At 39.2% G+C, this 15,938-nt stretch overlaps 1 protein-coding gene across 2 annotated transcripts in view; it reads right to left on the reverse strand.

Moving 5' to 3' along the window:
* CNTNAP5 (contactin associated protein family member 5) overlaps positions 1-15,938 on the reverse strand; it is a 796,284-nt gene that overhangs the window by 111,431 nt on the left and 668,915 nt on the right. For both annotated transcript variants that reach the window (XM_035702065.2, XM_035702066.2), the window contains exon 17: positions 11,390-11,608. In XM_035702065.2, the coding sequence (XP_035557958.1) occupies positions 11,390-11,608 (219 nt within the window). The remainder of the gene's footprint in view (positions 1-11,389; positions 11,609-15,938) is intronic.

The following is a 15,938-nucleotide window of genomic DNA, read 5'->3' on the forward strand; positions in this document are numbered from 1 at the left end:
GAGAGAGAGAGAAAGAGAGAAGAAAGAAAGAAAGAAAGAAAAGAAAGAAAGAAAGAAAAGAAAGAAAGAAAGAAAAGAAGAAAGAAAGAAAGAAAGAAAGAAAGAAAGAAAGAAAGAAAGAAAAGAAAGAAAGAAAGAAAGAAAGAAAGAAAGAAAGAAAGAAAGAAAGATAGATCACAAGTTGGAGGGAAGGGAGTAGGCTGCCTGATGAACAGAAGAGCAGATACAGGAGTATATCAGGACCCTGGGATCATGACCTAAACTGAAGGCTGACGTTTAATGGACTGAGCTTCCCGGGTGCCCCTAAGAAGTTACTTCTTATAAAGCACCTTCCGAGGATTGTGCTTTAGAGACATTTTCTGATGTAATCCTCACTACAAATTGTAGAACCTCAAATAAAACACTAATCCTCCTCAAAAAATTGGTAAAGAGATTAATAACAGCATCACTTAACAGCAAATTGAAAGTATTTCCTATTTATGTTTGGTGGAAATGAATGCTGTGAAAATCTTTTCAAGAACAATTCAGCAACATGTATCAAGACCCATGAAAATATTATTATCATTGGCCTTGTTCTACCTTTTTATAGAAACACCCCAAAATGGAGCAAGGGGTGATGATTACACCCAAATATAATTAATTTTATTTCATACATAGTCATTACAAATACATCATTATGTGCACATATAGTATAATTATCTACCTAGAAAATCATCCCAAAACAATAATGACAAACTATTACAATTAAAATGAAAGTATAAGAATGTAGATAGGGCAGCCCGGGTGGCTCAGTAGTTTAGCGCTGCCTTCAGCCCAGGGCCTGATCCTGGAGACTTGGGATCGAGTCCCACATTAGGCTCCCTGCATGGAGCCTGCTTCTCCCTCTGCCTGTGCCTCTGCCTCTCTCTCTCTCTCTCTCTCTCTGTCTCTCGTGAATAAATAAATAAATAAATAAATAAATATTAAATAAATAAATAAATAAATAATAAATAAATCAGAAATCAGAAATTCCTGGGTTTTGTTTCTTTTGGTTCTGTTTCTTTTTTTTTAGTAAGCTCTACACCCAACATGGGTCTGGAACTCACAACCCCAGGACAAGAGTTGCATGCTCTACCAACTAAGCCAGCCAGGCACCCAATAAAACCAGACATTTCTAAGAAATACAGAGATAGACTCTTTATATAGAAAGATTTTTTTTTTACATTATAATGTACATTGGAGTTCTAAGTAACTATGAAAAAGAGGAACCATGAAATAAATGGAGATGGGAAAATATTATTTTGGAAAATAAATAAAATTACAATCCTACCGCAGAATCTTAAACAAATTCCAGGTGCATTAAAGACATAAACATAGCAACTAAATAAGCAAAAACTGAAAATATTAGGTAAAACACTATATAGCCGTTAATATGCTATTTATATTGACATGCTATGGTTTCTACAGAACATTTGAGGTAAAAAAGAAAACAAAAACAAAAAACAGTGAGAAAGCTGTGGTATAATACATATAAATATATCATTTATGTAAATATATCCACAAATAGTAATATTGTACAGTGTTTCCTAGGGTATTTAAATGTATGTAAGAACCGTGAACAATGCCTGGAAAATCTCATACAGTGCTAATATTGGCTGCCTCTGATAGGAGTACTTGGAGGTATTATTGACTAATTTTCAGTGAGCATGCATTCGCATATTGATTGTGTAATTTAAAATCAATATTTTCATTTATTATGTATATTGTGTACAACACTGTTAGTCTCCTTCTAAAAGTCATTTTAGAAATAATTTATTATATCAAGTTTCAAATGAAACTTCTTACTATAGAATTGTGTGTATCTCTAAAAGTCTTTTAGTACCATGTGGTATTTGGATATTAAAGGATACCTTTGACAGCTTTAGCATGTTTGTGTCTGGGTATGGGGTATGGGTGTGTAGGATGTATTTATCTTGCTATTTGGATTTTCTGCAAAAAGTCTTCCTTTTTTGTTGGTTTTTTTTCAAGACTACTGGCCCAAAACAAACATTTGCTTTCTTTTTAACAGAATGGTGGCAGGGCACAACATTTTGCCCAGAGTGCTAAATAAACCTTCTGTGGAAATCTCCATTCGGTTATTATTTACAATTCAGGAGGAGGGGAAAGAAAGAAGCACACACTTGAATTGTGTTTCTGTTTTTGTTGCTAATGTGGAGCCATAGAGAACAAAGCCCAGTGCAGTCCAAGGTGGCTGATTATTGCTTTGCATATTGTTTGGAGGCACCCCCGAAAGAGTATCATGATGATGGGGCAGAAAAGTTCCCATAATTGTAATTATTGGTCTAGAGTAGCCACGAGTGCCATTTTGACAAAATGATCCTCTCCCATCTTGCAAAGCTGAGTGCCAAGTCATGCCTCACTGTACTCCCTTCTGCCAAAGTTTTTGAAGATGAAAAATCACTATCAAAAAGAGCTTCAAAGAAAAGTTACAAAGGCTCCTGTGAAAGAGGAGGGATTATTGCCCTTCTTGCAAGAGCAACTGGATGCGAAATACCATATGAGCTTCAGGTCATTACTAGAATCAGCTGGAGCACCTACATTCTTCCCAGCTGGCTACCTGGCCAAGTCATTGTCCTATTAACATCAATATCTGGATTTCCCACCTGCTTCGGCCCCTGGCAATCGCTGGTTAGTCTTTTCCATCATGGCCCTACTGAGAATAGATAGTCCCAGAAGCTAAAGCACAGACTCATTCAAAGGAATAAGCAGATAAAGGAAAAGTTCCATAATTTTAAGCTTTCAGAATTTTCTCTAATATTTCACCTGGCCCGGAGTAATTTTATGGGTGACACCAGGACACACTAAAATATATTTTTAAAAGGCTGCATTTCACCAAATAGGATAGTAGCATCAGCAAGTCAGGGGCAGCCACTTTTTACCATCCAATTTATTAATATTGTCATGACACATTAAAGCATTTCTGCAGCAATCACTTTGGGGCACTTTCGTACTCCAAGCTTCCTTTGGGGAAGTGCTGGCTGCAGTGTGACTACTGACACACCGTCAAATGTAAGAAGCAGCTCTCTTCTTACATTTGAATAGCTGAAACTTGGAAATAAAGCAAAAATCATAGATGATATTTATCCAGTAGAGATGAAAATAATTTCTCTGAGTAGAGGACATAACTCCAAAGATGGCCTGGTGAACAGCACTTTTATGAAGGATAGCCTGAATACATTAGACCTGAGAGCCACGCCCCCTAAGCCCTGCTCAGCCCTCCTTGGATATGCACCCCCATAACACATCCTAAGGCACCTTGCTTGAAACCCCTCCTCCCCATTCAAAGCTTGCACTTCTTAAACCTTTTTTTAAAGATTTTATTTATTTATTCATGAGACATACAGAGAGAGAGAGAGAGAGGCAGAGACACAGGCAGAAGGAGAAGCAGGCTCCATGCAGGGAGCCTGATGTGGGACTCGATCCCAGGTCTCAAGGATCAGGCCCTGGGCTGAAGGCAGGAGCTAAACCGCTGAGCCACCCGGGCTGCCCCAAAGCCTGTACTTCTTAAATAGCAAATGGATCTTCATTTTTATGGTCTTGTTGCCTACTCTTGGGCTGATAATGGAGAATATGCTCAGAAAATATTTGTCAAGTAAATGGTTTCCAAAAAAATAGTGAGAGAAAAGAGGAAGGACACAGTGGCAAATGGAGGGACAGGATCAGATACTTTGCAGTGTTTCCTCCCCAATCTGGCAAAATGGTGCATCATCTGTTATGAAGAACTTTTTGGTTCATAGAGCCATTTGGACAGAAAGGAAGGAAAGGATAAGGCTGATACTTGAAAGAACAAAAAATAAACTTTGTTTAAAAAATTACTTCAATTAAAAACTGAAAATTATTCCAATAAAGAAAAAAAGAACTGGTTTGGCTTTTTGCAGCTGCCTCACTGGCAGCATAGGCTGAGAGAAGGGCTGTCCCAGAAGGTCGTGATTGCTCAGATGTCTCCACAAATGGGTGTTGGAAGTGGACGGCTTTCAGTCTATTTCATAAAACGTACAGTATCATTCAATCACAAACGGAGGGACTGGCCTGAGCACCTCCTCTGATCCGATAGGATTCTCCAGAAATAAGGCCCTGTACACCCACCAGAGCAGAGGGAAAACGACAGCAATCACAAAGGTGACATCACCTCGGAGCAAGCTTGTGGGTACCAGGTAAGAATATAAAAATGGGGTTTTGAAAAGTCCTTTCCCTTTGAAAGCCAGTTGCTAAGACAACAGCGATTGTAACTTCCCGTTTTATAAAGGCCCTACCTCAGCTTTTGAGGCATCCACACATCAGATACACTACCACGTGGGGACACTTTTGCTGATTTGTGCAAAGAAGGGATAAAACCCAGTGTGGGGCAGGATCCCTCCCCTGGGAGCTATTGCATTAATTGAATGTGTCCTTTAAATGTCAAATCTCATAAATTTCCAGGCAAAGCAGTGTCTCATTATCCCCCTGGGGTGTGGGCACAAATGATTCCCATTGAAATTGATACTTTGCTTGCAACTCCTTTTTAATAGCCCTTGCTTGATAGGGAATTCCAAGTAGGAGAAAAAATGTTCATTTAAGCTTTGCAACTGATTTCTGAAGTGTTGGTTATTAAGCCCAGTGGACAGATGGGATAACTGAGGCTCAGAAAAGGTAAATGTCTTAACATAAAGCCAGTAGTAAAAAGGCCAGCATTTTTGGAACTTTGCATTCAGTCGCTTTCATTATACCTGGACTGAATTCAAAATATATCCGAGAACCTGCACCATGCACAAAGATGTAAAGGTAAATAGACACTATGACCACAAGGAAACCACTAGGGGGAGAGTGGTAATAACCAGATCATTATAAGCTGGTGTGATGGGTATGATCACAGGTAGAGGGTGGAGTGGAAGTACCTTCCCCTATGAGAAGACGGTTGATCTGAATCATCAAAAACCTGTGCCATTAATGAAGAGGAATCTGCCAAGTAGATCAGGGGTAAAGGTGCGCATCCTACTTTGAAGAATAGGACCATTAAAAAGGTAGAAATGAAAACAATGCAAACTGGACTCTAAGGAACCCCTCAGCTTTAAAGAGTGTTTTAGAAAAGAAAGAGGGAGGAGGAGTTACATTGTAGCTAGTCCTGTGGAGAAATGAAGAATAAACTTTGCTTAAGAAGATTACTACCTTTTTTTTAAATGTGTGTGTGTGTGTGTGTGTGTGTGTGTGTGTGTGTGTGTGTTGTACAAGAAATCTACATGATTCTGGCTTAGGTTGGATTCTTCTGCAAGCATGCTGTGGATGAAGTTAAAGGGGCAAGAGGTATGTTAGGGGTGCCCTTGGGGACCACACCTGTAGACGGGAGGGGAAGAAAGCAGGAAGGGGACAGGGGAGGTGAGAACTGCAGTGCAGACCTGACAACAATCTAGAAAACCCACAGAGAGCACTAGAGTTAGAAAAACCCATGAGAGATGTACCTCTTTGGGCCCAAATGGCCAAACCTTTCTGCCATGGACTCAAATGGTCATTGTATGCGACACCCTTAGAATGGATGTGACTGTGACCAGGGGTTTCTCTGCAGCTGAGGCAGCTCCTGAAGAAGCAGACACATGAAGACCGTCTGTCAACTGCCTTCCCATGGCAGGGCAACAGGTCCTTCTTAAAGGGGAACCTGAGCAGCACATTTCTATGTCTACTATGGGTTCCTAAGCCTTTCTCTACACCATAAATAGGTCCTGAGACGACCCTCACCATTTAGCCTGGCACCTGGATGATGAAGAAAGCTGAATCCAAATGTGGCACTTGTCACCTCTTCTACAAAATTGCCTTCCCCTACACAAGTGGCTTTGAAGTCCAATCTTTTCCTTTTTGAATCAGAAGGAACTTGTAATAACATGTGAACTCAGTGTAAATCTGCCAGTAACACTTTGCAGAGGATTTCCATTACATTTCCTTCCCCTCCATCACTCTACTCAAGGGCTTTCTCACTTTTTCTCCTTTTTTTTAAGGATATTATTTATTCATGGGAGACACACAGAGAGAGGTGGATACACAGGCAGAAGGAGAAGCAGGCTCCCTTCGGGAAGCCTGATGTGGAACTTAATCCCAGGACCCTGAGATCATGCCCTGAGGCAAAGGCAGACCCTCAACCACTGAGCCACCTAGGCATCCCTCTACCACCTTCTCTGAATCCTCAGCTATCTTGACAAAGCCTTGGAGAAATCAAAACAGGCTCCCTAGGCTGCAGGTAGGGTTCCAGCATCCGCATGTCTTGCTGGGTCTGCTTTTTTCCAAACCTAGAGTCTCCCTGATAGTTAACACTCAATGGCACCTTGGCTTTGGAAAAATGCATAAACAACTTCTCACCTTCCTTTTTCCCTCAGATCAGGTCCTTGAGTGTCCAGGGAGTACTGATTTTATTTTCCAGAAAGACCTGGACTTACTTTCATTTTTACAATTATCACTCCAGCTCCACATAAATGACACTGCCCTAATTTTTTTTCTTTTACCGTGTTACAAATTTTGATGATGGCAGTGCCAGAGGAATCAGAATAACTGCTTCTAACATTGTGTTTTTGTGTAGTCTAAATCTCAGGGCTTCTTTTCCTGGTTTGTATGAGAAAATGACGCCATATGCCATACTGTACCCTCCTTTAAAAAAGACAGTATGACTTGCGATATGTTTTACCAATGGTAGTCAATCAAACCAAAGAAGAAAACTTTACAGTCTCCTTCAATTGGCCATTATCAATCCAATGCAGACCAGCATATGATGAAATGAGCTTCAGTTAAAGCAGAAGATGCTGTAGATTAACATTTCAAGAAAGTTTCTGGACTATTGGTGGGCAGAAAATACTAAAGTGGACTGTGGGAATGGGTTAAATGCCTTCAACTCTGAGCATCTTAAAGAAGAGATATTTTGCAGAAGGGGGTGATTAATAATTTACTTGTCCAAATATGAAAATAAAACCAATGTTCCTTCAAAATATTTTCAAGCTATAAGAGTGTGATTTGTTGAAACAGTGGTGTTGGGGAGGGAAAATGCATGGAGGGGCAGGTAGTTCTATATCATTGTTTTTTGTTTTGTTTTGTTTTCTGTATTTTGTCCATCATAAAATTTTGTATTGAGTGGACACTGCATGCTCCTCTAAGTACTGGGTGCATAGCAACAAAGCACAGCATTTCTGGGACTTGCCCTGCTGGCGATCTGAGGTCTCTTGCCAACTTCTTAAACTCATCACAACAATTTTTTAGATGTAACTATTAGTGAGGAACATCAGAAATCACATATTAAATTTTTTACTAAGTAAAACAATTTAAGAATATTTAACAAATGACTTACCTTTGAAAAAATAAACTTTTTGGTATATTGGATGTTATCATTGGAAAGTTATATGATGTTGAAAAGACAGTGATTCCTTTACTTTTTGTTTCACCACTGATGTCATGTTAAGTAACATCTTCTATGCACTATGGTTTATATAATAAATATGCTAAAAGGTGATTTTTCAGTTACTTTTTAATGTGAAAAGGATACATACCTCCTCCTGTGCTTTGAGACACATTATATCCTCTCAAATAGAAAACTCTACTGGTCTTCATCAAGAAATCCATCTTCCTGAGGCACTTATAAGGATAAACCTTTTTTTTTAAAGACCTTATTTATTTATTCATGAGGGACACAGAGAGAGAGAAAGAGAGAGGCAGAGACACAAGCAGAGGGAGAAGCAGGCTCCACACAGGGAGCCCAACATGGGACTCGATCCCAGATCTCCAGGATCATGCCCCAGGCCCACGGCAGGCGCCGAACCTCTGAGCCACCCAGGCTGCCCTCATAAGGATAAATCTAAGCAACTATTCCCATACAGACTCTGTGGCAGCTAATGTATGTGGCTGCATTTTTGCCACAGAGCACCTGTTTATGCAGTGCCAGAGCTCAAAGTTGCTCCCTAACTGGCTTCACCATAGACCCTACTAAGTTTCGCATGCTTCACCTGAAAACAGGAATAATAGTTCCCTATGAGCATGGAGGCTGGAGCAGCATTTTTAGAGATCTCTTTAAACTTTATGATTTATCAAGAATCATGTTTTTATCTTTCATAGTCTACTATTTTCCCTAAGGAGCTATCAAGTGGGAACAACTTCAGTTTACTTTGACACAACAACAATAAACAATAAAAAACAAAACGAAACATGAGTCCATGAAAGAAAAAAATTAAGAAGGCAGTAAAAATCACATGAAAATGAAACAGGCCCACATCTTTACAAAATGTCTATAATTCAGCAAATTTGGAAAAATGCGATTCAGATTTGGGGAGAATGAGGATAAAGATGATTGTCATTCCTAGCATAAACATGGAGATTGCAGACCATTGGGTACTGAGAGATCAGCTACCAGATAGCTTTTCCATTCTGCAGATAAAGACAATGGGTAAACCAAGGCTAGCTGTTTTGTTTTGGTTTGGTTTTGGTTTGGTTTTTTAACCAATTTCCTGTGACCTGTTGCCAGTTGACCTGGTATACACACCCATATCTCTCCATTTCACTTTCAGCAATGGGTGCTAGTTCTTGGATTCCTCTTGCCTCATCTGCTCACTGACTGGCACATTCATAGGGAACAGCAAACCAGAGGGGTAATTAATACCTCCAAGAGTTTCAAGGATGAGCTAATTACATACTTGCAGCATATATTTCAGAATCTATGTGTTATGAAGTTTCTCCTATTCCATTAAAAAAATGTAACCAGTAGGATGGCATGGTTGCAAATATCCCTAACTATCATGGTAATAAAAGTCTGAAGATAAAAATATCAATTCTGGGAATCCAGCATGCATTGCCTCATATATGAGCACTTCAACTTGTCACATTCCAATGACAAGGACAGTGTGAAGAGGTACATGCTGTTCTATAAAATTCAACCTGTTTCCAGTACTCAGAAAGCACTCACAAGCACACATCTACAGCAGTGATTACAATGCTGAACAATGCTCTGTTTTGATCAAAAGATCCTTTAGTGGCTAAAGGTATCCAGACAGGCATATCCAAATGAATATTTAAATACTGCTACCTTCAATCTATCCCTGGGAAGAAGTACACATCAATGATATCTTTTTTCTGCCTAGCAAATATAAATATCCAGTGTCTCTAAAGTTTTGAATGATAGGGAATGCAATTCTTCATTTTGTCCGTTAGAGCTAAGTAGAGGGTTTTGTTTTTTGTTTTTGGACCACTGAATTATACAAAATGGAAATATTGGGACTTCAGCATTTTTGACTACCTGACATTTCTAAATGAGTGTATTACTGAACACTAAACAACAGACTTCAAACCAACAGACTAAAATGACCTCTAATAGCATGTTGTTTTTTTCTTCGCCTTCAAGTACATTAAGACAAATTCAATAAAGCAGAGTAACATCTGAGATGGAACTTATTGGAGAGAAACATAACAGAAGCAAGCAGGTGCTCTCACCACAGCTGACCTTGGCTCCAGCTCAAGCAAGATATGTCCTCCAGTCCCATTGACATGCTCCTACAACTCACTGCATTTGTGATCAATTTAACTGAAATGTCTGGAGATAAAAACCTGCCATGAAACACAGCTGCGACTTTTCCCTTTTGACTTGCACAAAGTTTATCACATATTCAGGACATATGATAATTTCATGAGGACATGAAATTTGCATGGAAGGATAAAAAATATTATTCCATCTTTATATACACCTTTCTGCCAGAAAGATTCATAAATACTGCCTGAAATAAATTAAACTTTGGCATGGAATATAATTTATGAAAATTGCAAACTACTTGAATTGATTTCAACAAAAAAGACATTAAATCTTGATGACTAGCAAACTTCTTCAGAGAAATAAAATATGATGTTTAAATAGAATTAAAACAGCAATATAAATTTCCAAAAATATTTTAAGATTAAATCATATCACTCATGTAGGTTATTAATTAAGTAAATGCCTTAGAATCATAAAAATGCTCTTAATCACTTAAATCATTGGTTCTGCTACATAGATAAAACATGACAGATGAAGAAAGAAATATGATTCCTCTTGAGAAGAGAAAATATGACATATTCTGTTACTTTTTTTCCTTTTAGCTGGTGTGCTTTTAGCGAATGCTTTTGTCAGAATTAAAAGTGGCACAAACGCAATTTAAAGAAACATGTAAGAAATACCCATTGATTGCTGATGACATTTCATTACTAGTAGTAAAGTTATGTAGTGTGAGAATTGGCTAAATAAATAAATGAGGAAAGAAAATCAAATCTGGGTTGACTGGAAAATTTTGGACCTTACTTATATCACTTATATAAAACTTTAAATTTTATATAAGAACAACTTCTTAGCTTTGATAATATTACAATTGCCCTAATATTTACAGCTATGTTTTGTACTATAAAGATTTACAAGTCCTGTTTAACCTACTTTCAAAAAATCTTTACTAAATTATAGCTATGAGGCTGACCTTTCCTACCTGGACTTGTGTGGCTAAATTCTCTTCCTCTCTCTCTCTCATTCTCTCTCTTTTATGTACACACACACACACACACACACACACACAGCTCTTTGAAAAGTAGTGTCACTGAACAATTTATCTTTCAGTTCCCATCATCCAACAAGGTTCCTGGCTTGTTTTTGGTGCTCAGTGACTACTTACGGAATGAATGAATGAATGAATGAATGGACTCAGTAAGTGATGTTTGAACTTTTCTGGTCCCACTCTAAGCAGTTGAGATGAACAACTTGTCTAGAGGCTGATTCTGAGTCTCAGGAGAAACTGCCTAATGGAGGGACATCAGCTCAGGAACCAGGCTTAATTTTCTGTGCAAAAGCAAGGCAGCTACCTCAATGGTGTGATTTCAGGGGGCATCAAAGAATACCATGGAAAACAGTAGTTCCTTCCCCACCATATGACTGGTGACACATCCCTGTGAGATACTGTAATATACTTTATTGCACAATTATCAATAATTATCAAGAGTCAGGTATCACTAGGAAGGGTGAAGGGTGGGCTCACTGACTTAGAGGCAACACCTACTAAGGTGTAAATAGCTGATATATTCTTTTTCTACAAGTAGATTTTGACTGTAAGAATGAAAAATAATAGGGGTTCTCGGACATCTGAAGATAATATGTACAAGGAGAAAAGATACAAAGAGTCTGAGATCACCTCGAAATTTGCTGAGGGGTGGCATCCTATTGCTGAGGATGATGAAGCTAGAAAGGAAGAATTTGTAAATCATATTTATGTTTATAAATGCTTTATGACATATTTTAATCATCCTTCAGTTCTGAAACAAAATCATAGTTTTCCCCGGGCCTACTCACACAGAAGTCTTGTAGGGTTTTAGCACAGATGGGCATCAAGATATTCCTTACCTACAAACAGCTGGCTGTTCAGCTGCAATCGGAAATGACCTTCCTCCGAAGTCTCCCTGGTCATCCTCGGGAGGCTGTCCACCTGGAGTGAAGTCTCCTTGAGATTCCTCTCAGCCCGGATGTAATGCCATTGGTTGTCATTCAGAAGAGAAGGAGAGTGAACTATGAGCTCTACAGGGCCATTTCCAACATCAATGGCAAAAGTGATCTCAGATGGAGCTGAAACCAACAAAGGAAACAGGTAGGAAGATGAGGGGAGATGTCAGTGCATTGAGGTCATAGGCACGCCCTGAATAAATGGTACGAATGACTGCAAGTCAATATGAGGTAAAGAGGTCTTCAGTTGAAATCTCTGCAGTATTTAAATTACCAATTGATTGTGAAAATTACCAAATACTAAATCCTAAACTCTTTGTTTGGCCTACTTGATACTTATCATGAGAATTCAAGAAATAGGATAAGGGACAAGGCCACAGATGCCTATCTGATAAACATGCATAGATGCCAAGGCTTGGAGTTTTATGGGCCTATTTGGGCTTCAATGGTATTCTCATGGTTATCTGTAGATACTAGATTAACAAGACCACTACATTCCCGCAGGGAGAGGATTCACATTCTTGAAAGTCCAGTGTTCTCCTCTATGTTATTTCATTAATATATATGATTGTAATCATTTATGCTATTCTTAGGACTTTTTTCTCTTTTTCAATGAGACTCAGAAAGTTTAAGTGCTTTTCTCAAGGACATTTCACTGCAAGTAGTGATGCCTGGGATAAAACAGAAGCCCCCATCCACCTTTCATGACTCTTTCTCCCTTTCTATAAAAATCTGCATAACACACATGCCAGGGATCAGTCAATCAGGAGTAATAATACCAATGATGATGATGACAAGGACGATGGTCATGGTAGTGGTGTTGGCAGTGGTAGTGTTGGTGGTGATGATAGTGGTGGTGCTGATGATGGTGATGATAGTGATGGTGGTGGTGATGGTGGTGATGGTGGTGGTGATAGTGGTGATGGTGGTTATGATGGTGATGGTGATGGTAATGGTGGTATTGGTGGTGGTGATGGTGGTGGTGGTGACATATAGCCATTGAGGGACAGAGAAAGAGAAATAGCAGGACCACAATAAGTACAATGAGTTCTGCTGAGTGCTATGTACTAAGTACTGACCATAGATCCTGTCATTTTAACTCTCAAAACAATGCATGAGAAAGGCATCATTTTTAAGCCCATCTTATGGATGAGAAAACTAAAGTTATAATTTTCTGTTTCTTATATAGTACAAAGAATCTGACTCAAAAAGTAGAATTCTCCATTTTTCTCTACTTAGAGTATGTCTTTTCATATTTTACATTATTACATAAGAAGTTTCTAAATCTGAAGGATATGTAGGGGTAAATTATAAATTGATATTGATGAGAATACAGTCCCCTTTCAGTCACAGGAGACTTCCTATGACAGATCTTCTCTTCCTTCTAAGCATCTTAGGCAGCCCCCTCTCCTTTAGGAGGAGGAGCCCTCCTCCTTTTCACTTAAAACAGGACATGGATATTTATTTGATAAAGTCATCCACTGCCACATCTGAATTATCAGTGATACCAAATGTCAAATAGCACTCTGGACCACTCTCTTCTCAGCCTTTATTTATTTATTTTTTTTATAAATTTATTTTTTATTGGTGTTCAATTTGCCAACATATAGAATAACACCCAGTGTTCATCCTGTCAAGTGCCCACCTCAGTGCCCGTCACCCAGTCACCACCCCCCACCCACCTCCCCTTCCACCACCCCTAGTTCGTTTCCCAGGGTTAGGAGTCTTTCATGTTTTGTCTCCCTTTCTGATATTTCCCACTCATTTTTTTTTTTTTTCTTCTCAGCCTTTAAACCCAAAGAACCAGCCTTAGTATAAGAAGCCCCCAGTAGGTGGCATTTAAAGTAACTGGAGAGCTTGAATTGTTTTGCATTCTGGTCAAAGTGAGCCCTGACCTAAAAGAGAGGCAAGGAGGTAGAGGCCCGGAAATGGGATTTGAAAGCATCGTCTCTGGAGCCATCAGGACCTAAAGCATGTTTTCGATCTTGTCACACCTATTAGCTATTGCTATTATTATCGTGATATGGCTGACCAATTCAGCCACATGGCTTTGGCTCATAAACCCATGCATTAAAGAAGACAGAACTGAGGCAAAAAATTGGGTTCAACAATTAAATGATTAAATAAGAGTGAATTTGGCCCTTTGAGCTATTTTCTGTTTCTTATTCAGGCCACAGATGGCACCTTGAAGCCCTGCACATTTTGAGATCAAATAAACACTAACTGTGAGATAACTGGGATCTCAATTTATTTCTCTCTACAGAACAAAGGTAAAGATTGGTGAGAATTGGAAAGGAAAAACATTAAAGATTTTGCTAAAAGCCTTCCTGCAAAGCTGGTTTTGTGGATATTAAGTTCTACATGGACAGCATATCTTTATGGAGCTCTTCCTCTACTGCTGCATCTGCCCACCACCCCCTGCCACCCCTCTGCTTGTTAGGCTTCCTGTCCAGGCTTATCCCTGCTCCAAGATTTATCCCCCTGTTGTATAATGATCTGTTTATGGTCTGTCACCCCAACTAGTCTGCAAACTCTAGATGAACACCTCACTAATTGGACACCTAGCACCAGGGCTGGTATATAGGAAGCTCTCATCCAACCAAAGACTCATTCATTAAAACATTATACATACTAAATATAATTTATAATTTTCTTTAGGTGATTTTCGTTTGTTTTTGTTTTGTTTTGTTTTGTTTTAATTTTATACCCTGGACTTAACTTCCTTGAATTTTTTAAAATTATCATTATTTAATTTTATTTAGGTCACTATTAAAGACCTACTTTGTTTAATCCATTCCTCCTAGAACTGGGGACAATCAGTAAAATGTAATAATCACAGCTAATGTCTACTGAGTGCTTACCACAAGCCAGACACTTACCTGGCTAAGCATTTTTTGTGAATGAATTCCTTAATATTTTAAGGAATTCACTATCATCTTATGAGACAGGTAACATAATGCAGCCGAGGGAGCTGAGTTGACAAGTTGCTTCAACCCAGATGGGGCAGAGTCAAGATTTAAATCCAGGCAATGTGTCTCTGGAACTCATTTTTTAAACCCACTCTTCTTATGAAAAAAATATTCCCCCAAACCTATGCAGTGTCCTGTGGGGGGTGTGTCAAAGTGCAATTATATAATTGAGATGCCTGGAAACAACTGAGAAGAATAATGTAAGTAAGTAAGTGATTCATCCAACATTGCCTAATGCCTCTGAGGATGGGAACCTGAGGCAAACATAAGCCCGCTCTCGTTTGCTAGAGGGATGGTTATCACTTGATGGCCCTGGAGGGGAAAACCAGAAGTCCTGTGTCAACCATAGTTCCAGTATGAATTTACCCCCTGGCTTTTCCTTCTCTCACCTGTCTGACAAATATTTTTCCTCATTATTTACTCCCTTGTGGCTCAAGACAAAGCTGAAGAGTCACTTGGCCCTTCAGTGGGTTTTACCAATCCAGGTCTATGCAAGGCCCTGAGAATGCACATACAAAAGAAACCCAATGATCTCACAGTGTGCTATTGAGAAGGCAGACAAAGGGACATACTATGTGGAAGAAAATGCCATAAGTTCAAGAGAATGTCTACCAGGTACTTCTAGAGGATGAGAAGCTGAGTTAAGGTTCCTGTATAATGTTCTCTCTTCCTTGAATCCCATGTCTGTGTCCTCAGCCCTGACCCCATGTCAGGTGTGAGATAAATCCCAGGGACAATTTATGGACAAAGAAGTCACTTACCCTCTCTGATCTTCCAAGCATACATTTACAAAATGGGAAATATGAACTACATGATATATTGTTAAACATTTTTGGGGACAAGATACCTCTAGGAAAAAATCACATACACTTTGCATAAAATTTTGAGGACTTCCTAAATGTCTTATGTCCCAAATCATGGAGAAAAACAATTCTATTTTCTCTTTAGTCCTAACATTCTTGTGTGTTGAAGCAGTCTGGCAAAGCAGAATAGGAAGTTGTATTAAGGAACAGAGTGGTAGGGACACCTGGGTGGCTCAGTGGTTGAGCGTCTGCCTTTGGCTCAGGGCGCAATCCTGATACCTGGATCGAGGAGCCTGCTTCTCCGTCTCTGTGTCTCTGCTTCTCTCTCTGTGTCTCTCATGAATAAATAAATAAAATATTTAAAAAAAGGAACAGAGTGGTTGCTTGATCCTGGATTCTGACTCTTACTAGCTGTGTGACTCTTAACTCTCTCTAGGGTCACTTTCTTCATCTGCATATCTGACTTGGAATTGAACAATGAAATTTATAGTGCAGTGTCTTGAATATTGTCAATAGGATTCTTTAAAAACTAATGAATAGGGACGCCTGGGTGGCTCAGCAGTTAAATGTCTACTCTCCGGCTCAGGGCGTGATCCTGGAGTACCGGGATCTAGTCCTACATCGGGATCGCTGCATAGAGCCTGCTTCTCCCTCTGTCTGTGTCTCTGCCTCTCTCTTTCT

This window comes from Canis lupus, chromosome 19 (assembly GCF_003254725.2).
Source record: "Canis lupus dingo isolate Sandy chromosome 19, ASM325472v2, whole genome shotgun sequence".
In the NCBI taxonomy this organism is placed as follows: domain Eukaryota; kingdom Metazoa; phylum Chordata; class Mammalia; order Carnivora; family Canidae; genus Canis; species Canis lupus.